At 46.4% G+C, this 23,934-nt stretch overlaps 1 protein-coding gene across 1 annotated transcript in view; it reads right to left on the bottom strand.

The window, feature by feature from the left end:
* Positions 1-23,934, bottom strand: part of Tgm3 (transglutaminase 3) — a 39,247-nt gene that overhangs the window by 4,494 nt on the left and 10,819 nt on the right. The window contains exons 2-11 of the mRNA XM_048811207.1: positions 23,353-23,526; positions 22,782-23,030; positions 22,142-22,260; positions 21,235-21,363; positions 17,775-17,952; positions 17,535-17,670; positions 8,821-8,924; positions 7,486-7,731; positions 3,392-3,700; positions 143-300 (exon numbers count right to left, since the gene is read on the bottom strand). Coding sequence (XP_048667164.1) covers positions 143-300; positions 3,392-3,700; positions 7,486-7,731; positions 8,821-8,924; positions 17,535-17,670; positions 17,775-17,952; positions 21,235-21,363; positions 22,142-22,260; positions 22,782-23,030; positions 23,353-23,526 — 1,802 coding nt within the window. The remainder of the gene's footprint in view (positions 1-142; positions 301-3,391; positions 3,701-7,485; positions 7,732-8,820; positions 8,925-17,534; positions 17,671-17,774; positions 17,953-21,234; positions 21,364-22,141; positions 22,261-22,781; positions 23,031-23,352; positions 23,527-23,934) is intronic.

Raw genomic sequence — 23,934 nt, 5'->3', positions numbered from 1 at the left:
AAGCACACACTGAGGCCTGAGCAGGCCCTGGGCTGATGCATTTGGCAGAGACCTGAGCCAAGCTGAGCCTGGTTCTCTGCCGCTTGTGCCGAGCTGAGGGGGCTGGGCGCTGGGGGCCGAGGCACTCCTCCCATCCCCTTACCTCCAGGATCAGCGCGGGGTTGTCCAGGACGAGGTCCCGTTCCACCACCACCTCGTCCTCATCGGCCAGCTTGCATATGGCTGTGGTCCGGATCATGTTGTCTGCCTTCAGGTACTTTTCATACTGACCGTACGAGATCTTCACAGGATGCTGCACTTCTGTAAGAAGAAGCCAGGGGAATGGAGGGAGGGTGGGGATGGACCCTGGTTGTCAAGCAGGGAGGAGAGTCTTCCCTGGGCCAGGCCCCGTGCTGGGTGGGCTCCAGGGCAGGGCCCAGGGAGGGCCCAGAGCTCTAGGGAGCTGGGCGGACTCTGGAAAGGATGGGCTTCCTCACCCCCTGCTCTGGAAAATGTTAAAGGCAAGTTTCCTCCTAAAGAGGCAGGAGGAGTGGGAATGTTAACTGATGGCCTAATGGCAGTAACAATGACGATGACAACACAATAATAACCGGGGAGGGAGACCAGGGTATCAGCTAAAGAAGCACTTTGAGCCTTCCCAGTCATCTAATGACCTGGGATTCTATTGCAAAATCTTCCCCAACCCGCTTCTGGGCTCTCCTACTTTGGAATCATCCACACGCCAGTGACAAAGCTTTGCAAGGCCACATTTTTCTAAATCATGTTGCTCCTCTTTCATGTTAAAATAAAAATCTTCCATGGCTTTTGGCTAGCTCAGAGATGGAGCCCAGACCCTCAGCTGGCCCTGCATTGCTGTGTCTGGCTCACCTCCACGTTTCTCATCATTCCTTACACAGAACAGGCACGTCTGCCCTTCTCCACCTGCCTCTTGTTCCCTACATGGAACTGCTTTCCCTGGCCGGAGTCCATCTGTCCAGCTCCTCTCCAGGGTTCAGGGCATCTCCTATTCTGATACTGCAGTCCACAGGCACTGCCCCTGCTCTGACGGCCCTGGACACTGCTGTCCCTCATGCAGTTGTGCTGCTTTTGATCCAGGGAGAGAATTTGCCATGACTGTCCCCAGAATGGAAAAGACAGTCCCTTGCATCAGATACTCCAACCCTCTCAGTGACTGAACCGTCTTGATCCAAACCTGAGGTTCAGAGAGGGCAAGAGACTTACCTAGGATCAATCAGCAAGCACTAGACAGCATCAAGTCTCCAGGACCACTATGCCTGCCTCCCCACCTCTTTCCCATTTTGGTCCACTGTCTCTTGCTAAAGGACATTTCTGAACCCATTTCCCTTATGTGGATTATTTTTGGCCTCCAGAAATAGCTTCTTCCAAGGCTGGGGGTGTAGCTCAGTGGTAGAATGTTTCCCTATCATGTGTGAGGCCCTGGGTTCAGTTCCTACTACTAACACACACTCCACACACACACACACACACACACACACACACACACACACACAAAACCCACAAAAACAAACAATACAAAATCCTCCTTTGAGTTTCAAAGGTAAATAATATCACCTGTATGTGTATGTAGGAAGCAGCAATCAAAAACAAACTAGCGAAAGAAAGATAAATAGAGTAGAGCGAGGAGAAGAGGGAGAAAGAGAAGAGGAGGGAGGGAGGGACAAACAGGATTGAAATCGAATCCCATGCATGTATGATTTTGTCAAAATGAACCCAACTACTATGTATAACTGTAATGCTGTAATTAAAAAAAAAGAAAGAAACACTGATGTGGCTGCATCAATATAGTATACAGAGGAATGAGATAGCTGCATCAATTGGTGGTTCCCTTCTAAATTTTCTGAGGAATCTCCATACTGCTTTCCAGAATGGTTGTACCAATTTTCAGTCCCACCAGCCATGCCATGACTGTTCTCAGTGTGCCTTTTATGTATAGCAGCTCAACTCACAGTAGCTAAACTATGGAATGACCTAGGTGCCCTTCAACAGGTGAATGGATAAAGAAAATGTGGTATATATACACAATACAACATGACTCAGCCTTAAAGAACAACAAAATTTTGGCATTTGCAAGTAAATGGATGGAGCTGGAGAATATTATGCTAAGGGAAATCAGCCAGTCTCAAAAAACCAAAGGCCGAATGTTGTCTCTGATATGCAGATGCTAATTCACAAAGAGTGGGTGGCTAGGTAAAACCAGAGGTACTTTGGATGAGACAGAGGGGAGTGAAAGGAGGGGGTAGTAAGGATAGTAGAATGAATCAGACGGTATTACCCTATGGGCATATGTGACAACATGACCAGTGGGATTCTACATCATGTACAACCAGAAGAATGAGAAGTTATACTCCATTTATGTATGATGTGTCATAATGCATTCTATACTGTCATGTATAATAATTAGAACAAATTTTAAAAACATTTTAAAAAGTTGTTTCTGATATTTAAAACATTTCTACCAAAATCTGCCACAAGAGACTGGTGGAGGATGCTGCCTTCTGACAGGTGAAGCACATCTCAATTTCCCTGCAGACACAATTCTTTCCTGATGGGCTACGTCATTAATCAGTTTCCATTATGTGAAGCAAATAGCTACCCCGCCCTTGCTAATCGGCTTTGTAAGTCCAAACTTTTCATCACAGCTGGAAGGATTTTGCCAGTGTGGGCATACCTGCATTCTGATCCCACAAAACCCGGCTTCCTCCGCTCCGCCTCTTCCCTCCCCACCTGCACCACCCTGGGGCAAGGAGTCACTGTTCCTCCCAAATGCTCAAAGCTCTAAGAAAACCTGTCACTTTGTCAGGAATCAAGAACTCCACGCACACCCTGGCAGCTCTGGGGGGCACTGGGGAGGCTTCGAGACCCTGTGGTATATTACAGTCCACCTGGGGCTGAACCTGAAAAGCGATCCGTTGGGAGGGGAAGTGAGGTGGGGGCAGGGTGAAGGTGGGAATGGTGACATGGCAAACAGGCTCTGGAAACCAAGGATGAAGACCTTGGTATTGCCACTCACGGGCTTTGATGCCATCTCTAAACCTTACTTCTGTCTCCATAACATGGACACTAATATCTACCCTCTTGGAGAAGATTTGAACAAAGTAGTATTTAAGGACACTCTGCAAATTGCTGGGGTGTGTATGCCTGTGCTGTGGCTATGAGCTGCCAACGTCTCCTTCCCTCCCTCTCCTAGGGTGTCGATACCATCATGACTTAATGCTGTTCATAGAGATGGTAACTGCCAAGCACTCAAATCTAAGGGTTATCCTCCTTCATTCCTCTGTCCCCAATCAGCTAGTTCACCGGGAGCCCAGCAGGAACCCTCCTGTTCTCCACAGACTGCTAACTACTTTGCACCGCTTAGAGGACAAGTTACCTTCTTCGGATTCCAGGGATATGATGGCAGAGTCCTTCCACACCTCGTGGACAAGTGTGCCATTGTAGACGATGGTCCAGGCGGTCATGTGCACGGCCACCGTCTTTCTGTCCTGGCTCTGGTTTTTGAGCAGCAGGACTAGGCTGACTTCTTGGCCTACTTCCAGTACACCGTTGACCTTGAACCTTCCAGAGATGCTGGGCGACGACCCCTCTCCTTCCTCACTCTCGGCCGATGTTGGCCTGATGGACGCACTGGGTTTCAGTTTTTTCATTGCCCGTTGTTGCACTTGTCGTTCCTCACCAGAACCTGGGTGTTGGGAAAAGGCAGCAGCATCTCAGAGAGGTGGCAGCAACTGGGATGAAGGTCAGTGGCCTACCTGGAAGGGGGGTCCTGGAACTAACACTGGCTCTACTGCTCTGCCACCATGACACTCAAAGCAACATATCCATTCATACTCCTAACCGAGGCTCCCAGGCTGCTGGTCTCGGGTCCTTTCTCCAGTCGGGTCAATATTGTCATGAAGCTGGTCTGCTCCTTCCCAAGATTACTATATGGCTTGATCATTCTCTTGTGTCAAGTTAGATTTTTTTCTTTTTTTCTGGTACTGGAAATTGAACCCAGAGTGATCTTACCACACAGCCTTAATTTTAAGACAGGATCTTACTTAATTACCCAGGCTACCCTTAAACTTGTGATCCTCCTGCCTTAGCACAGGTGTAGACCACCATACCTTGCTTTATTTTTTTTTAAAGGTTTTTATGGGACTTAACAGGCCATTTTAAAGTAAATAATAAAAACTGAGCTGAAAAAGGTTGATGAATTCATAAGAAAAAAAAAAAACAAAATACAAAAACCAAAGTTATGATTTAGACCTGATTTTGTTAAAAAAAAAAAAAAATTCAAAAACACTTCCCTGTGTTCCCCTGCCTTGTGTCTAAAGGCACTTTAAAAGTCAGAGAGTGACATTTGTGTCTGTGCCTGTCAACTAGAACTTCCCGTGGCTGGTATGGTTCTAAGTTATGAATAAAAGGGTGGGTTTTCTGATTCTGATGCAGTTGAGGGTGCTGCCCAATATGAGGGGGATAAGGAACCCTTGGAGAGTGACAATTATGTACCCAAAAAGGGCTCTGGGGGCAATAAGAGCTGAGTAACCAACTGCTGGCCTCTGCCAGGCTGCAGCCTGAGGCCGGCTAGGCAGCGTGAGCCTCCCTGCCTGGACCTGGAGAAGGAGAAGGAGAGTTCTCCCAGGAATCTGGAAGAATGACCACGTTGACCTCTGTAGGCCACCCGATGGACCCTTGCTCCCTCAACCAACCTGTGACATTTCTAAGGTGCCAGGTGACTTATGGTCAGCACTTTACAACTTGGTGAGCTCTTGCCTGTAGGTTATAGGCAGAGACTTCAGAGGCTGAGGGATCCAAGCACATCAGGCTAAGAGGTGACTGGGCCAAGCCACGCTGGGGATTAGATGCAGAGGAGGAAGGGACCTTCTAGAGCCCTGGCCTAAGGTTCCTCCCACACGCCCTATTGAAAGGAGGCAGCCAGATTGATTACCCGAGCCAAGAGCTGCTGGTAGGCTGGGTTCCTTTGGGTGCCCTTCCATTGTCTGGTCCGCTGTCAGTCCACGCCCAGGGCTGCGAGCGAGCTGGGAGCGAGCAGGGATCTGAGCCTTCTATGCCCGGGACCTCCAAGCAGGTGTGTTTGCACAATGAGGCTCAGCGCTTAGATGCCTATATAGGTCACCTGCTGGGCTTACTCAATACTAAACTTCCTGCTGCTGTTTTCTCCCTGTGGTGTTGCTGTTGTGTAAATGCTTAGCAACCCATTTTATGAGCTTTTCCTCCCTGGGGCCCTCAGAGACAAGCTGGTATTATCAGGTAAGAAAAACCGGGCAACACTGGTCAGGGTGATCTGTCTTGCTCATGCCAGGGCTGAGGCATTTCCAGGAGTTTTGCAGGGACCCCCTACTTAGCCTCTCTCCATTGCTTAGGGGGTTTGGCTGGGTTAGCCAGAGCCCCGGAAGAGCAGGATCAAGGTGCAGGAATAATAGGAGACTCATAGGCTCCTATATGCAAGTAAGCAGTGCCTTGGGAAGTCATTATTCCAGGGAGGTTACAGATGTTAAGATAGGCTACCACACTATTTATTAAGTCCTCTGTAGATGCCAGGCACTGCACTTGGCACACTGCGTACAGCCCTATATTTAAATCCAACTGAAGACAGGTATTGCCATTCCCATGTTCCCAGTGAGGAAACCAGGAATCCGAGATCATATGAAACCTGCTTGAGGCTGCATAGTTATAAGTGGTAGAACTGGAGTTCACTTTCTGTCCTAGGTCACTTGTTCTCTGTACACCGACAGAGACATTGTTGAAAAACCCTCCTTCTCCATCTGCCTCCCCCAGGACCCTGTCTGCTGTGCTCTCTCTTGTCTCATGCCCCGGGCCCAAGCCTGAAGCAGGCACTCAAGAATGACTGGGGAGAGCTGTCAGCATAAAAATGGAGTTGCTGGTGTCAACCCTAACCAAAATAATAATAATAATAATAATAATAATAATAATAATAATAATTTAATGAAGCTGAGAGATTTTGAAGAAAGAATTCTCATGTATGATGGACTGACAGCAACGAACTCAAAAGACTCTGCCAGAACCAAGAGTTTTCACAGAGGCCACCACAGCCAGACACAAAAATGACCTCTACAAGGACATCTTCCCAGCGACTGTTAACCCTTGGACTGATGTCACTCTGGTTATTAATCATTCTGCCCAAAGTTTATTGCATCAAAATATCTGATGTAATCTTTGTTTTTTGCCTTAAAAAACGTCTCCTTGTCTCACTCTCTTTGCACACACCCACTGTTCACTATGGTACGTGTATTCCCATTACAATGCTCTGCCATTCCCAAATAAATATAACTTATTTTTGGAGAACCCTGGCTCTAATTATTTTTTTTTTTTTAGATTTGACAGGCTCCCTGCATGCTTATGGACTGACAGAAGGTTCATCTGACCTCCACTCTGGGGATAGCCTGCAGAGATAGGTGGAGGCCAAACTGAGGCCATCAATCTCATGACCCTAGAGGTATTTCTCAAAAATCTCCACAAAGATCGCCACTCAGAAGGGTCGTATCTCTGGCACAGGGGTCAGGCCCTGTCTCAGCTTTCCTCTTCTGTAAACTTTGGACAACACCAAGAAGAACCAGAAGTTGCTCAAAAGATTTCAAGCTTATTTTAGGGGGCACTGTGAGCACCTTTGCAAGAGTTCTCCTCTTGACCTTGGGAATCAGCTGCAAGGAACAATGCATCAACTATTTCCAAACATTTCAGAAAGAGTGAACCATTGAAGCCATTAAGGAGTGACCATGGCCTGCTAGAACAAGTGCTACATTACTCTGGGCTATTTCTAAACATGAACTTCACCTTCACAGGCAGAGCTTTTGCCACCACCGAGAATCAACCACTATGCTGCTGGTTCCCAAAACAATTTCCAAGCAACAGATGGAACTGGAGTGCAGGGAGCCCCATAACACCTGGCCTTTCAAGGCCACCCCAAGGACCAGCGCTGGTGTGCATGCTGGAGGTTTTGGGGACTCGAGCGTTGGCCTTACCATGCGATCACACCTCATCTGGCTTTTTGGGAAGCCTCTAAATGAACATCGCCCAGGCCTGTGTCTCTAGGTTTCTTTGTCCCTTTCTTGTTTTCAAATGGAGGATAGGAGAGCAGGAGGACAGGAAAATCTTTCCCCAAACCTTGGGGATCTTCATGGGTAACATGTCTCCCCCTGTGAGGTTCAGTCCTAATGCTTCCCCCAGCTGTGCACTGACAAGGAGACACAGCTGGAGCTGAGCTGGGCAGACAGCTCCCTGTGCCCTGAATCAAACTTCTACAGCAATGCAGCTACTATTGACATTCCTGTCCCCACTGTCAGGGCAACTGCCAAGGACATTCCATGCCAAGGAGCCACCCTACCATTCAGGCAGAAGTAGCTGAGAAAGGTGGCAGGGGAATGAGGCCTTTTCTCCTCTCCACCCTCAAAACTACCTGCCCACCCTGGAGCCTTGTGGGGCCAGCCATCAGGGCCCTCTTACCTTCTGGGTACTTGTACTTCTCCGTGACATCCATGCGAGAGTAGCTGCCCACCGCCTTGGTGCTGATGAATTGGCCAATGCTGCGAGTGTCCACGCCGTTCTGCTTCTGGCTGCCATTGGAAGCATTATAGATCCAGGTGATGCGGTCAGCGTTCACTTCCGCAAAGATGAAGGGCATGTCGAAATTCAGGTCCACATCACCCTCTCTGATTGCGTTCACCGAAGCTGGGCCGCACTGGTACACTCCTGGTGGCCGGGACGAGAGGTTGGGTGCGTAGATGCTAAGGCCCGACCCATCTGCCACCGCCTTGCAGAGCCTGCTTCTCTGCGGACCTTCTGCCGTCATGCCAACCCCCTGCCTCTGCCCTGGCCAAGCTCCTTCAGTGGGGACTGTGTGCCCAACTCATCTGGACTCAGCGGGCACCTTCCCATTGCTATCTTTCTGCAATGGCACCCTTCTCCAACTCCACTCTTACCTAACCCTGGCTCCATCCAGCCTCCCTTGGGTGCCTCATCTCAACCGGTCCAGGCCTGTCGATCTGTTTCCTAAAGAAGACAGTCTTCCCTGTCTTGTGCTCATGGCCACTGTCTCTTTTCTTCCTCTGCGAATCACTCTGGCCTACAAGGTCATTGCTCTCTTATTCCTGGAAGACTCCCCCAGTGCCCAGCCCCCAGGAGCTCTTGCTTCTCTGAGCTCTCGCGCCCTGATCTTCACCTTCCTCCTCTGGCACGCAGCACAGGTAGCTTAGGCTTCAAAGAAACAAGTCAAAATGAAGGTGCTAGACAAGACATGCCGTGGAGGAAAGAAAAGCAAGAGGAAAGGCCCCAAGAGAGCCTGGGACCCCAGCTCTGATGGGAGAGAGGAGGGGGAGAGGCCAGGGGTCAGAGTTCAGGCCTGGAACAGAGATGCGGTGGCCTGTTGGAAGGAGAGCTGTGTGTGAGCCCACCCAGGGAGGAGAGGGCACTGCTGTGGTCACAATCCTGAGGTCTGGGGTAGAGCAGAGAACGTGGAATAAATCCCAAGGGCCAACGGGAGCCAGGAGGTTTCTGTGCTGAGAAGGACAAGCTGCTGGAAAGTCACCTGGCACATGCCGGGGCCTCTCCCGTGGGAGTAGCAGCCAGACGGGGTGCAGAGGAGGCACCATGTTAAGTAGCAGCCCGAGCCAGATGAGATGAGGAGGGGGGAAACTATTTTTTAAAACAGTGTTAAAAACCGTGTTACACTTTGCAGTGAGGGAGAGGCCTAGGTTTCTACTTGTGTCGCTGTCCTGCTGTAAATAACGGGGAGGCTCATGACTTGAAGCTAAGCCCAAAGCAGGGCCAGCAGAGGGTTACCTTGGCTCCTTTCCTGGGGGGTAGCATCCAACACTTGCCATCCGTTGAATATGGGGCCCAGGTCATTTCGCATAAACCAGGCTTCATTCCAGACGTGGAAATTCCTGCAGATAGAACCAGAGACTGCAGAACCTGCCTAAGGTCACACAGAAGACAAGTGGCACAACACCACATCCCTGACCTGGCAGCAGAGCACCCTGGTCCTCATCAGGTGAGTTAACTCTGTGCCAGCTACTGCACAATGGGTTGGGTGAGCACTGTCCCACGGGAATCCGCACAGACTGTGAAGTGGGTACTACTTTTAGATTCATTTCATAAAAGGGGAAACCGAGGCTCAGAGACACTGAGCAGCTAGCAATGACGGAGTCAAAGTCTGAACCCAGACGTGCCTAACTTTCAAAGCCAAAGCCTTGCCCACCATGGTCCACTGCCTTTCTGGGGAGCAGAATGAATAGAAGGCAGCTGGCCAGATAGTCTTCATCCTCTTGGGGACATCGCTGTATCCGGTGTGGGCTGACAGTGAGTGGAGTTGCAGCAGGAGTGACATCCTGCCAAGGGACACACACACTCTCTTGCTGAGGCCTGAATGGAAGCACGACCCAGATCAGCCCTGGGGAGATCTTCATCCACAATAGCACTCTGTGTCCTATCTGCAAACTTCTGTCACTGTTTGCCCCTCGCCAGGCACAATCAGCTACAGCGACACGGGCCCTACAAACAAAGCCCATAGCTCTGCTTTCCGTTTGGAGGATAAACATAGGACACATGGACGCTTTTGAATGTGGAAATAAATACTGCAAAAAAAAAAATAAAGGAAAAAGAAAAGAAAAACAACAACATGAGAGTAAACAAAGTCCGAAGGTTCTGGAGGAGAGTCAAAACTTGGAGGATGAGTTGTACTTTATGTGACTTTGCCCCAAGGAGGGGCTATGGTAAGGGAAAAGTGAAGGATAGTAAAAAACTCTAAAATAGATAACCCAATATCCTTCTGGCCTGAAGACCCAGGAAACAGATCCTGGGCTGACTACGATAGCTAGAGAGTGAGGGGGAGTGTTCTGAAAGAAAGAATCAGGGAAAAGGTACCCCAAGTTTGTCTATAAACTCTACCCCAGCCTCTGAGTGACCCCTGAATCACACATGTATGAGACACATCACACACAATGCAACTGAAGATGAAGGAAAGAACTGAGATTGGAGCTGCTTCACTTACAGGTGAGAGGATTTGCAGTGAGTCTCCCCACAGTGGATTACTCAAACAAAATAACAGAATACAGACACAGTCTGTACAATCTAAAATGACTCAACATGCAAAGAGCCAGAAAAAAATGTGACTTATTCTCAAAGGGAAAGACAATCAATGGAGATGAACTGTGAAATTATGCAGATGTTGAAATTATTATACAAGGACTTTAAAGCACCAGGTTCAAAGAAATAAAGGAAAATATGCTAGTCATGAATGAAAAGACAGGAGCTCCTTGGCAGGGAAATAGAAAAGAACCAAATGGAATTTTTTTAACTGGAAAAAAGATCAATTAACTGAAAATTAAATCATTCAACGGGCAGACTTCATAGCAGAATAGAAGATGACAGAGGAAAAGATGAATAAACTTGAAGACAGATAGGTAGAAATTACCCAGTCTGAAGACAAGGGAGAAAAAAATTGAAACAAAATTGATAAAGTGAAAACTGATAAAGAGTTGCAACCCACATGCTAGATAGAGATTTACTAGATTAACATATACTTACAAAGACATTAAAAAAAAAAAGACAAAAAGAAACACATGACCATCAAGGGCAATGAGCAGGAGATTTTTCATAAGGAATACAAACGGTCAATAAACATGATAATGATTTTAACCTCACTACCATTAAAAGAAAATTAAAATCATGGAGAGAAACCATTACAATGACACAAAGGTTACATCTATTAGACTGGCAAACATTAAAGCACAGGATGACAGGCTCATGTTGTTCTCATTTCCCAGTGGGAAAACGAGTGCTGACATGCACCAATGGTGGGAGTATAATGGGTATGACCTGTGCGGAGGGTAATTTGGCAACAAGTATAAAAACCTTTAAACCTCTACAAGCCCACAGAGCCAGTATTTCCACCTCTAGGAATTTCTCCCACAGAAAACTTCACGTGAGTACACAGAGATGTCCACGTAAAAATGTCCACAGTGGTATTGTTTGTAATAGTAAAAATGTTGGAGAAAGAGTTCACGGATAAGGGAATGTCAGGTACGTTGTGGCACAGCTATAGGGCAGAGAATCATGCAGCCATGGAAGAGAATGAGCATCCCATAGGTAGGTGCAACTGGTTTTTGCCAATTAAAAGTGAAATGAAATTAAGCAAAAAAGGAACAAGAAGAATGAGTCTGGTGCTTATTTATATTTAAAGTACACCGTGAGGTAAGAAAATCAAGTTACAAAATCTTGTGTGTGATGAAACCCCTTGAAATTAAAAAAATATACATTAAAAAATTGGAAAAAATTACCCAAAGTTCTATTGTCTTGGCCAGGATTAACAGTTTGGTGTATACATTGTGAATATGGTAATATATGAAATAAGTTTTATATCGTTTCCATTTTGTATGTTCAAAATTACTCATGACTTCTGTTACTAGACAATAAATGAAGATTTAATAATTATATATAGTATATAAATGATAATAGCTAACATAGTATTAACATGGAAAGCTGTGTTCTAACTGCCTTTGTAATAGTGGAAATTAAGACAGAGCAGATAACAAATGCATCCTGGTTCTTTCCTCATGCAGAAGCCACAACATTGGTCCCACATATTGGGGATATGTGCCATTCCTTCTTTCTTTCTTTTTCTCCTTCTCTGTTTCTCCACACTCAACCCCTTTCTCTTTCTTCCAGTACAAAGAATTGAACCCAGGGCCTTATACATGCACTAAGCATGGGCTCTACCACTGAGTTTCACTCCTTGATTATATTAACTCATTCAGTCCTTATAGCATCCTATAAGATAGAAATGATTATTATCCCCATTTGGCAAATCTGTTCACTGTGGTGCAAAGAAGTGAAGTGATGTTCAAGGTCTCCTGGTAAGTTTTGTGTATAAAAAAATGATACACAAAAGCAAACTAATCATAGATTATCTTTCATTTGAAATAATCTTATTTTTGAAGATTATTTGATGACAGGAAAATGCTTGTAATGAAATATTTAGCCATGAACACATGATTAAAACTGTAAGTGGTTGGTTTCCAGGTGTGGGAAAGGGAAGGTTGTACCTATTAAAGGTTTTGTCTTGCTCTCAAATCTTGCATAATATATAATCCCAATTCTACAAATAGCAACAACTCATGGAGAAAAGTTTGGATAGAAAACTATCAGTGTTAGAAATATGTGAACGACAGAATCATCGTGAGTTTTACTTCCATATACATTTTGACATTTCCTACAATTGTGCAAAAAAGTCGTCATAAGATTTATCTCCAGGAACACCCACAGAGTGTCTTTTTGAATGGATCTTGAAGATGGGTTAGAATTCACCAAGAGAAGACAGAGGGAGTGTGGGAAGATGATCTTAGGTGGGCACAGGGGACAGGGAGGGAAGAGGGGGCGGTAAGAACACCATGTTCGACTCCACATTTGTGTTGTTCCTGGCAAAGAACCCCAGGAGAAGGGTGGGTTAGTTAGTAGCAGCATTTTAGTACTTATTTACAAAGTGGGGATTAATTCAGAGCAGATAACAAACGCATCCTGGTTCCTCCCTCACGTGGAAGCCACTACATTGGTCCCACATATTGGGGATACGTGCCATTCAGATGCCCATCGGCATCATCACAGAAATTCCAGTTTGAGCTTCTGGTTGTACCACACTCTCTCCCACCACCCACTTAGGCTCCTATTTCTGTCTTCAGGGTTTCAGGAGGGACTCAGACCTCAGAACTACCTGAGTTGTTTATTAAAAGATGTAGATTCCTGTCTCTTCCCACACAACTTTTTTTTTTTATTTTTATTTTTTTTTCTGTATGAGGAATTCAACCCAGGGCCACTCTACCATTGAGCTATATCCCCTCCCCTTTTTATTTTATTTTATTTTTTAAAAATTTTGAGACACGGTCTCACTAAGTTGCTCAGGCGGGCCTCAAACTTGCAATCCTCCTGTCTCAGCCTCCTACAGATTACAAGCACACAATACCAGCCCTGGCTCCATCCATAGCAATTCTAATGTAACCTTGGACGTTTATAAACCACTACTATAAAGAAAGCAACTGAGTAAGCTTACTTTAGAATTCACAACCCCAATGCCCAACCCCTTCTAAAGATGCAGCCTCTGCCAAGCAATCTTTCCCAACATGCCCAGAGAATGCCAAACGGGACCTCTCTGCTGTCTCTGAGTCTTCCACATAATTCAACAATTTCAAAACTTCTGCTCCATCATAGCCAATCTTTTTACAAGCTATGAAGTCCCCTAGTGCAGTCCCTGCTAGAGGAGAGACCCCTCTCAGTGCTTAGTGTCCCGTCAAGGAGGTCCTGAGTCACACTTGCTGAGTTCAGTTGTCCTGAGGACAAGGCTACTCTTGTTTGCCTCACTGTGGGTCTCAGTGGCTAAGTGTTAGTGGGCTCAGGTATCCAGAGCTGTGTCCGGAGACTGCACGAGGAGCCAGGGGCTCTGCCGAGTGGGCCTGCACAGCTCTTCCTTGGAAGCTCTGCCCAGCTCCATCTGCCAGGCAGGGCTGCACAACCCACACCTGCCTCCTACCCCAGAGCTCCACACTGCCTACAAGTACAGTCAGGTCTGTGACTACAGAAATTGGGAGATGGAGTCTAACAAATTAAGGAAACAAGCCAGAAACATCAAGCTAACCTTGGCCGAACTGTTCTGAATCATTTGGTGGCTGCTGAGTGACTAAGTGGGCTCCAGAGACCTCCTTCACAGTGGCCCGACAGGGAACTGGATCAGAAAAGCATCCTTAACTAAGCTCTCCCTAAACTGTCCTGACTCTGAATAAATTGGCATGAGCAGAAGGGCTTAGAAAAATATGTTCCCCACTGGATGCTGTGAATGTGATTTTTAAAAAGACCTGGAAGAAATAGCAGAGGATTCCTGATCTAGCCTTTCCTTTTATGGGGTTGGGGAGTGGGGATTGAGGTGTAGAAAAGGACCCCCTGCAGATACCAAAATGTGCAACCTCAAATCCCGTATGTAGAATGGTGTGGTGTTTGCACATGCTCCCTATGCTTTCAATCATCCCTAGATGACTTCTAATACCTAATGCAATGCAAATGCTATGGAAATAGTTGTTACACTGTATTGTTTAGGGAGTAATGACAGCAAAGTCCGTATGTATTCAGTCAGTACAGATGCAATCATCACAGGCATAACTACATTTTGGACTCACAGTTGGTTGGATCTGTGGATGTGACACCCACAGACACACAGGGTTGACCATGTTTCTCTCTGTGCCTTTGTTTTCTCATCTTTAAAATGAGCAGATCCCTCTCAGGACTCTTCCAGTGCTAATGTTCTTTGGCTTGGTAGAGTCCTCTTTAAGGATACCTGTTTTCTACCTCTAGTTTGCTCACTAATTCACAGTGTGATTTTGGGAGAGTCATTTTTCTTCATGGAGACTCTGGGACACATTTAGTCTCACAAATAAGTAGTTTTTGCTGCGTGAGAAAACAAACAAAAAAACCCCAAACCAGAAAACAAACAAAAGACCAGCCTAGCTTCTCTGGAATGAGTTGCGTAGCACCCAACATAACCAGAGCTCTCATTGGCGACCAGCCAAATTCTTTTGGAAAAATTTCAAGGTGAGAGCTGTCAGATCTCTCAAACATCAGTTAGGAATAGTAACAACACTCTGTCATTGTTGGTATTTTTTTTTTTTTTTTTGTAGTACGGATTGAACTCAGGGGCACTTAACCACTGAGCCACATCCCCAGCCCTTTAAAAAATATTTTAAAAAATTTGTGACGGGATCTTGCTAAATTGTTTAGGGTCTTGCTAAGTTGCTGAGACTGGCCTCAATCTTGCGATCTTCCTGCCCCAGTCTCTCAAGTTGTTGGGATTATAAGCGTGTGTCACTATGCCTGGTTCTATAGTTTATAAATCTGCCGGAGTTCAAATCCCATCTCCACCACTTTCTGGATATGTGCCATTGGGTAAATTCTTCAACCTCTGTGCCTCAGTTCCCTCAACTATAAGATGGGGATGACAATAATAGGGCACTCCTTGTCATTTGTGAAGATGAATGTAAGCACAGACCTGGCACACAGCCATGGCTCAGCAAGCCACCGGCTACACTGTTATCATTACTAAGCATTTTGTGATGCCTAGCCTCATGACCCTCACATTCTGTTACTGGACAAGGTTCTAAAAGCCTCCAACATTTATAGCTCGCAAAGATTCAGACCAAAGGGTTTTCTATCCAAACCCAGGCTGTTCTCATAATAATAGGTTAGTAATTTCACTTCAGACAGAAATGACTCTTGCTTCAGCTCTCCTCTGGATGGATTTAATGTAGAAAGGGTAGCATGGCTGCTTGGGGAGGGGTAGCCCTCATAGCAAAAGTGAGGTGGGCTGGAGCTACAGAGAGTGAAAGTAGTGAAGTTTGCAAGAGACTTAAATGACAGTTGAGTTCACTGACGGGAGGAACTCGGGAACCGCCCACAGCAAGCCGGTAGTAGGACTGGAACAAGGGCTCAGGACTCCCTGTCTTCACACCTTCCTAGGCTGCTTCCCCCTCCCACAGCTGGCAGGGGCTGGGGTGGGGCATGGCCACCAGCTCCACTGCAGAGAAGGGATCGGAAAAGGAGGTGCGAGAGGAAGGAGGACAGGACCCTCAGGAACAGTCAGAGCTCCTAGACCTGGAACCCTCCCAACAGAAATGACAGTGAGCCACCCAGGTATGTCTTCATCAACCTCTACTTGTCCCAAAAGGGATTATATCTGAATGAGAGTTCTAATTCCAAAATTCAGCTTAAAAGCTCCACCTTCCTGCTCTCTGGAAGCCTTTCTTGAAGATTCCCTCTCCAGGTTCCCACAGGGCTTACTGTCTGAGTCACTCACCAGGCATGTCACACACTATGCCGGTTGCTAAGTCACCTCTAGTAAGGGCTTCCTACCCCGTCTCCTAATTGCACCATAAATGCTTTGAGCAGAGAGAGCCAGTCTTAAACATTCAGGTGTCCCTGCAGCTCCTAGTGTATAGGATCTTCACAGAAAGATCTCAACTAGAGAACCTTCCCCCAGAAGACCAGGCATCTTGTTCCACCAACCATCTGCTTTTGTAGAAGAAGCTAAGACTAGGAATGGCATCGTCTGGATGATCAGACCTGGTTGCAATGGGATTTCAGACACAATGACAGAAGAAAAACCCAGGGAGAAGGAAAGACACTCATTTACAGGAAGCCAGAAAACATCAACACCACCAAAAAACTTTCCCCAGTAGTGATACCATCAGAAAGAAAGTGGTGTTCACTGATCGAGAAAGAAAATCCAAAACTAAGCTTTCTCTGACCCATGAAACCTGAAGAGGGGAGGGGATGCTAATACTAGGCCAGTTGCACGAGGCTGATGTTTGTGTTAACAGCTCTCCCCACTGGTTTCTACTTGTCCTTTTGCTTTACTCCACTAGTTACATTTCAGAACAGTTTGACCTTCTCATTCTGGGAATAATAAGTAAAAGAATATTTTATATAGATCATCTTAAAGTTTAACATCTGGAAATAAGATGGCATCTGTGATGAGGTTACCCAGGCGTGTAGATGCATGTGAGCAATTATGTGTGTGCTTTCAAATTCATTAAAATAATACATGGTTGACATACATGTGTGAGACTTTTTAAAGAGACATGTAAATATCTATGTGTGTGTGTGTGTGTGTGTGTGTGTGTGTGTGTGTGTATATATATATATATATATATAGGCATAGGCAACATTTTCAATTACCATCTATCTGGTAATAACTTGGCATTTATTAAAACCTTAAATAGTTGTGATAGTACATTTTTTTGTGTACATATACTGCTCTATATATTTATATAAAACTTATGTCTATAAGTTTTATGTTGGCATCTATTATATAAAGAGATGCATAACGTGTGCACATGGCAGAATCATGATTATGAATCTAAACACAAAATTTCATCTGAAATGCAAAATAAACTTTCATTCTGTCAACCAAGACATGTAATATGTATATATAGGTTAAAATGGGTCAGTTTTCTTACTGTCTTTAAGAAAACCCTTTGGTTATATGGGTTATCTGAAATGAGATAAATTTATATTTCTCACTGGAAAGTCAATAGCTTCAAAAAGTAGTATCAGCTCCAATGGATCCTATAAACTCAGGGCAGTTTTATGGAGATCATGATCGTACCTGTCATTGGTATGAGGCCCTTCATCTGAGGGCAGAACAATAGAGATCTTGTAAAGCACTGAGAAGAGAGGTTTGGGTTCTGCAATTGGCACTAGCAGCATCTCCATCTTAAACCTTGCCCCAATAGTGATACCATCAGAAAGAAAATGGTGTTCACTGATCGAGAAAGGTTGCAAATAGAGAACCTTCCCCCAGAAGACCAGGCATCTTGTTCCACCAACCATCTCCTTTTGTAGAGGAAGCTAAGACTAGGCACGTTTTTCCCTCCAACTCCAGATGGATCTGGGTTCCAGGGGAAGGTGAGGGCAAGAAACTTGGTGTTTACGGTCACATGGCAGGGTCAGATACTCACCATACACTATCACTGCCTTTCTGCAGGGGGTTTCCCATGGGGTCATAGTACACATCCACGGTGAGGTTTTTGTCTGTGTCATGAGCCGAGTTGAAGTTGGTGACCACGCGGGCGGGAATCCCCAAGCATCGCATCACTGCAAATCAGGGTTGGCATGAGGACTTGGCTTGTGGAAGGGGTACCTTGGCACACCCCATGACTACCCCCTGGTCCAGCAAAGGCACATCACAATCAACGTACCTGTGTTGAGGACCCCAGCAAACACCCAGCATTGGCCAAATTGGACTGGCCTGAAGCCAGAAGTTTCCCATGTCTTGAGGATCTCCACGCTGCCGTTCCAGTTCCTTGGATCCCGGCCACCGGCGTAATTGCCGCTCCAATTCCCAAGAAGCACACCGTAGTCATCGTTGCCATTGATCTGGACAGAAAATCCCCACAAATGAATCCACACCATACTTGTCCTAGGAGAGTGACTTGCAGAATTCAGAGGACCAGGTAGGGAGATGAGAAAGAAAACCAGGGACCCTGAGGGAACGTTTATGTCTTTCATTTTGGGGATGATAATTCTAACAATAACCCCTTAGGAGTCCTATGTGGTTTATGGGTTCAGAGGTGCTCTGCTTAATGGGCCATGTTGGATTGCCCTTGATCCCCACATCATTCCTGCACTGCAGTTGAAAACAGAGACTCCACAGCCTGCCAGGGGCCCAGCAGGGCCAGAAACACAGCTTGCAGAGGACTTCTTGCAAAAAAGAACTCATGAGCTAGCTATCACTGCTGTCTGTCAGCTTGGGGGTCCATGACTTGAAATTCGTGTTCTACAAAGACCATTTTAAGACTTTTAAGATCTAACTTCTTGGAAAGAATAAAAAGGGAATATTGTTTTTTATTCATTCATTTGTCCATTTTTTCATCCATCAATTTATTCATTCATTCATGCATTCGACTTAGAGCATGTTTCTACTAAGGAACACAATCGTTTTGCAGAACAAGAAGAGCACTAGAGCTTGGGGTGCAGTTCAGTGACAGGTGGCTTGCCTAGCATGCACGAGGTCCTAGGTTCTAGCCCAGCACCATTCAGATAAAGAAAGGAAAATAAAAGAGCACCAAGTAAGGACCTGAATTACTTATGGGTGAAATGATATCAACAATGTCCTGTCTGGGATTTACCAAATGATCTGTGGAGGAGGGGGGTCAGACGTGACACGAGATCAGTCTTGAGTGGGTGGACAACTGCTGAACCTGGTGATAGGTACATAGGAACTTATTATCCTTTGTTTTGTGTAAATCTGAACTTTTCCATAATAAAAAGTTAAAAGAGGGCCAGGGATGGTGCTCAGTAGTAGAATGCTTGTATAGCATGAGGGCCTGGGTTGACGCTTAGTGTGGGTGCGTGCATGCACCCACGTGCCTCTGTGTGTGTATGTGTGTATGTGCGCGCACACACACACACACACACACACCAGAAAGAGAGGAGAAACCTAGGTTATAAGCACTGCTTTGCCACTGGTCAGCTTGGGGATCCTGTGCAGGTCACTCACCTCCCTGGGCCTTATGTCTTCAATGCAGAGAAAGTGAGAAGAAATGTTTTCTAAGCTGCCTTCCTTCTAGCAACCCGTATCATTTATCCCCACTGTACAAGAGGCTGGACCAGGACCTCCAATGGCTTCTCCAGCCTGTGGGTTCCACTCCCTCTCTTTGGAACATCCCTAGTGGAAACGCCTATGGGAATGGATATTCTGGAAACAGACAGATGCTGGCCCAGGACAGGCTGGGCCCAACATTTCCTGGCTCTCAGTCCAGGGGTGAGCTCCACACCCCTTCCAGGAGAGGGTCTGGACTATAATTGTAGGACCAGGCCATAGGGCCCTCCTGTGAGATGGAACATGTGCAGCCTTTCTCCCTCTCCTACGTCACAAGTGTGCAGCCACCAGTGTGGTAATCAGCAGGGTCACCTCTGGCCGAAAGCTGAGTGTTCAAAGCCCTTTCACAGGCCATAATTAGCTCCTGGCCCAGCCCAATGGGGAGGTCTGGAGAGAGCATCAGGGAGGTGCAGCTGAGGAAATTGGCTCTGAGATAAAGTGGTTTGGCCCTTGGCTTAGTGAGTCAGCAGCTGTAGGGCCGGCTGGCCGCACCCTCTCGCTCCTGGTGGAAGAGCTCAGCTCCCTGAGAAGCCCTGAACTTGCTTCCTCTTTGTACCATTTTTTGACTGCCTTGGCCCTCACTGATCCCAGGGCCCCCAGGTTCTTGGAGCCTATTCCATTCCTTTCCTGCAAGGCTTGGTTTCAGACTCAACTCTCAAATAGCCCTCTCCAATTAACCCTGCATATGTATCCTGCAACTGGAAGTTGTTGGAATTTCTAACCAAGTTACTAGTTTGTTTGGAAATAAAATAATAATAATAATAATAATAATAATAATAATAATAATAATAATAATGCATCTCAAAAGTAAAAAGACCAAGACAACCCTAAATCATGAACCAAAATAAAAAAGCAGTTTGAGATACTTCTAGGTAATTGTTTAGTTCAAGAAAGTTAAAATGAAAGAACTTTCTTTGACTTTTATTTTTTAACTTGTAAGCTGGTTGATCCTCTTGTTTACTTGAATTAAAAAAAAATTTGTGGTTGATGCATTATGATTACATATGATAATGGGATTTACTGGGACACTGTCTGGTCATTTTTTTTTAATATTTATTTTTTAGTTGTAGTCGGACACAATCTATTTTATTTATTTATCTTTTTACGTGGTGCTGAGGATCGAACCAGGGCCTTGCACGTGCTAGGCAAGCGCTCTACTGCTGAGCCACAACCCCAACCCTTGTCTGGTCATTTTTTAATGGAGGCATTCTCTATACACTGAGTGCAGAGCCACAGATTCCTCCAGGATTTAGCTGTGTGTGCGTGTGTCTCTGTGTGTGTGCGTGTGTGTGTGTGTGTGTGTGCATGCTCATGTGTGGCAAATCTCTCATGCCAAGGTCGAAGTGAGTGGAAAGAGAGCCTGGGTGGGCAGCTCAAGGCCTTCCTGTGGTCTGACTCACAGTTGATGCACTGTGAGCAACACACACTAGCTGCTTGAGCATCTTTCCCCATCTAGATAATGAATGGGTGTCCCGACAGTCTAGAGCTTTCTTCTGTGGAGGAGCTGGATATGGCAAAGGAGCTTAAAGCCTCGGGCTCCCTAGCAGATGTAATGTGCCTCCCTTCTCAGAGGCCGCACGATAGAGCAGAGGCTATCTTTGCATCCCCTCTCCTTCCTGACCCATCCCTGGAAGATGCCCAAAGGAGAAGTGCCCTTTGGAACAGACAGCACCCACACTTCCTTGTGCTGAGAACAAGAAACTGACCTGTGCTCCGAGCCAGGGGTACTTAACCACTGAATCTCATCCCCAGCCCTTTGGTTTGTATTTAATTTTGAGACAGGGTCTCATTAAGTTGCTTAGGGCCTTGCTAAGTTGTTGAGGCTGGCTCTGAACTTGGTATCCTCCTGCTTCAGCCTCCAGAGCCCTGGGTTGACAGGTGTGCGCCTCTGCATTGGGCTTCTTTTCTTTTTTTACCATTTGTCTATGATGTAGGCAGGTGGCTGAATCTGGCTGGATTTCGGCAGGTTCCTTGGCTTAGCTGCAGGTAACACCTCATCTGAGAAAGGCCTCTCTATGGAGGTAACCACCAGTAATTACCTTTCTACTGTTACTCACCATGGCACTCAGCACCCGGGTAATATATTTAGGGTCATTTCTTCGGGCCACATCAGTAGCAGCGTCACGTCGGAAGTTCAGACTCTTATCCAACACGGCGAGGCTGATTTTCAGAATGTCTTCTTCATACTATTCAGAATGGGACTATATATTACCACGAAAGAAATGACAAGTGGTACTGGCTAACTAAGGGAACGCGAGCCTCTATGTTGAGGCCACAGGATTTCAATGGGACGTTCCACTCTGTGACCTTCTGAACGGAGAGCCTCTGAGGAACAGTGGCCGTGCCCAGTCATTAGCCCTGCAAACTGCTGTACCCAAGACCCTGTCCCTACTCCCCCATTGCTTTGCTGCCGTGGAGTTGGGAGTCTGTTGCTTAGCCTGTGCGGCCCCGGCTGCTCTATCTATCGAGTGAATGATCAGGCCAAGGTCTTCTCAAAGTTTTCTTATAGCTATGACTGTGACCTGGACTATATTATGTAGACTCCTGGGAAACTAGTTTTATAAAGAGAAAATATGTTACTAAAAATACACCTGAAGCCATTGTCACAATATGAGGCTTATGTTAAGTAATTGCCTCAAACTAGGTCCTTTGGCCTTTTACACTGAATGAGTAACAGAAGCTATATTACTGTCCTGACGGTCTTTCTGGGGCCTTATGTTATTGTACTAATCGAGTTATGTGTGTCTGTCAAGCCCACTAGCTTGAGACTCCTTTAAGCAGCAGATCTTCTCCATCTCGTGTATCCTCAGTGAGCAGCTCAGGGTATGGAGCATAATAGGTGATCAATAAATATCTTCTGAATGAATGAATAAGGGCAGGCAAATGGACAGATACGGGGCTGATCTGTGAGACAAGCCACTGAGCTTGCTTAATTGGGACGTTTTCCTTAGTCTTCACTGTTACCTGTCCAAAATTCCAGCCAACCATATTAATTCGATTTGTGCTTCCTACGAAGATGGCGCCGGAATCTTCCTCAACAAACTCTCGTCTCTCGGCTTCGTTACTCATAAAGACGTCATCCCCTGTTTGACACAGAAAGCAGATACCAGGGACTAGAATCCCACAGAGGATCCAAGCGATCAGCCTTCCCCCACCTGCGCCTAGAGAAAGAGGTCTTGGGTTATTAATGCTTCCAACCTTCTTTGTGGTACTCTGGGCTGGAAAGAGTAGCTGGGCTGACCTGAGGGTCTGGAAATGAGAATGTCACCCAGGGATGACACACTTCCTCCTTCAGGCAGAAAGCTATCGCCAAGCTTCAGAACTGTATTGGAGTCATAATTATAATGAACCATGCTTATGCAGGATAAAAATTCCAGATCCCCAGAGGAAATAGCAGGATGTTCACTTGATGGGGAAGGATTTGAGGATCAGAGAGACAGCGTTGACCATTCAAAGTCACAAAGCTGGGTAAGTGGCAGAGCTTTTGACCTCTAGCTTCTCTGTTCTTTCCCACAGCCCACAAACTTGCCCCAGTGAAACCTGAGCCTGCAAAAGGGCATTCCCTCAGCTCCTTTCCATGTTCACAGCTTGGATCCGGGCTTACCTTGCATCCAGGGGTTAAAGAGCAGTACGAATACTCCAAGGCTCGCGGTATACATCCCTTCCGAGGAGGAGGAGGTGACCTGAATGTTCATTGTGTACCACCCTATGGGTGCGGAGACGGGACTGAAGATGATGACCGTCAGCAAATTGCCCTCCTTGCTCTTGAGCTGAGCTTTCCAGCCTCCTCCAGCGCTCCCAGTGCTGATTGGAAATGTAGCCTTTGTCTTGGCTGACTCTGAGGACGAAGGCCCTGTCAAAGAAGACAGAAGATGAAGGAAACCCAAGACGGTGGGTCAGACCATGGGGACATGTCAGGTTCCAGTACAATCGCAAAGTCCTTCGGGGGGATTCATCCAAAGGAGTTCCTATTATCATCTTGGAAGTATCATCTGAAGGTGATAACTCTTGGGCTCAAAGATGGGCAGCCACTTGCCCAAGGTTACACTGAACGGATGGCAGAGCTGGACCAGAGTCCAAAAGAAAATCCCAGTGTGGTGGCCATCGTCCTTGGGATGGGCAGTCCCAAAATCTACTCAGGTGTCTGTGGATGTGGTGGGGAGGTGAGCAGGTACCTGTGGAGACCACAAAATCTAGATGTTCTTCAGGGGCAATATTTCGGTTCCAGGCTATTGCGATCTCAAAGGGCTGGCCTCTGCGCAGGATGAGTTCTTGGCTGGAGAATTTTTCCGTGTGATGTGCATCCCGGTTGGCAGACTTTTGCCAGTTGACACTCTGGAGTCTCAGAGCTGTGAGACAGAGAAGGACAACCTGAACTCTTGGGAGTCAAGGGTGGTGGAGTGGAGAAGAGTATAAGACGCCAAAAAGCAGCGATGGGGTGAGGCTAGTCAGGGCAGAGCCAAACTTCTGGAAGGAATCACATTGGGAGTCAAAAAGACTTTGGTCCTGCCTAGTAAAAATCTCACCGCCTATTCCAATTTGACCTTTCTAGGCCCAGGTATTCCAATTCACATGATCCAAGATTATAGAAAGGCCCCGATCTTGTAAAGAGCCGAGCCACTTCTCCACATACTGTTCCCACTGCTGAGAGGGTCTTTCATCTGTATCTGGTGACCTGTCACTCAGACTTCAAGGAATAGGCCAAACACTCAGGGACACTTCACCAGCCATTCAGAAGACCTGTGTCCCCAGAGCAA

This window comes from Marmota marmota, unplaced genomic scaffold (assembly GCF_001458135.2).
Source record: "Marmota marmota marmota unplaced genomic scaffold, marMar, whole genome shotgun sequence".
In the NCBI taxonomy this organism is placed as follows: domain Eukaryota; kingdom Metazoa; phylum Chordata; class Mammalia; order Rodentia; family Sciuridae; genus Marmota; species Marmota marmota.
Note: the sequence above shows the minus strand (reverse complement) of the source record. Positions and strands in the feature narration are given on the sequence as shown.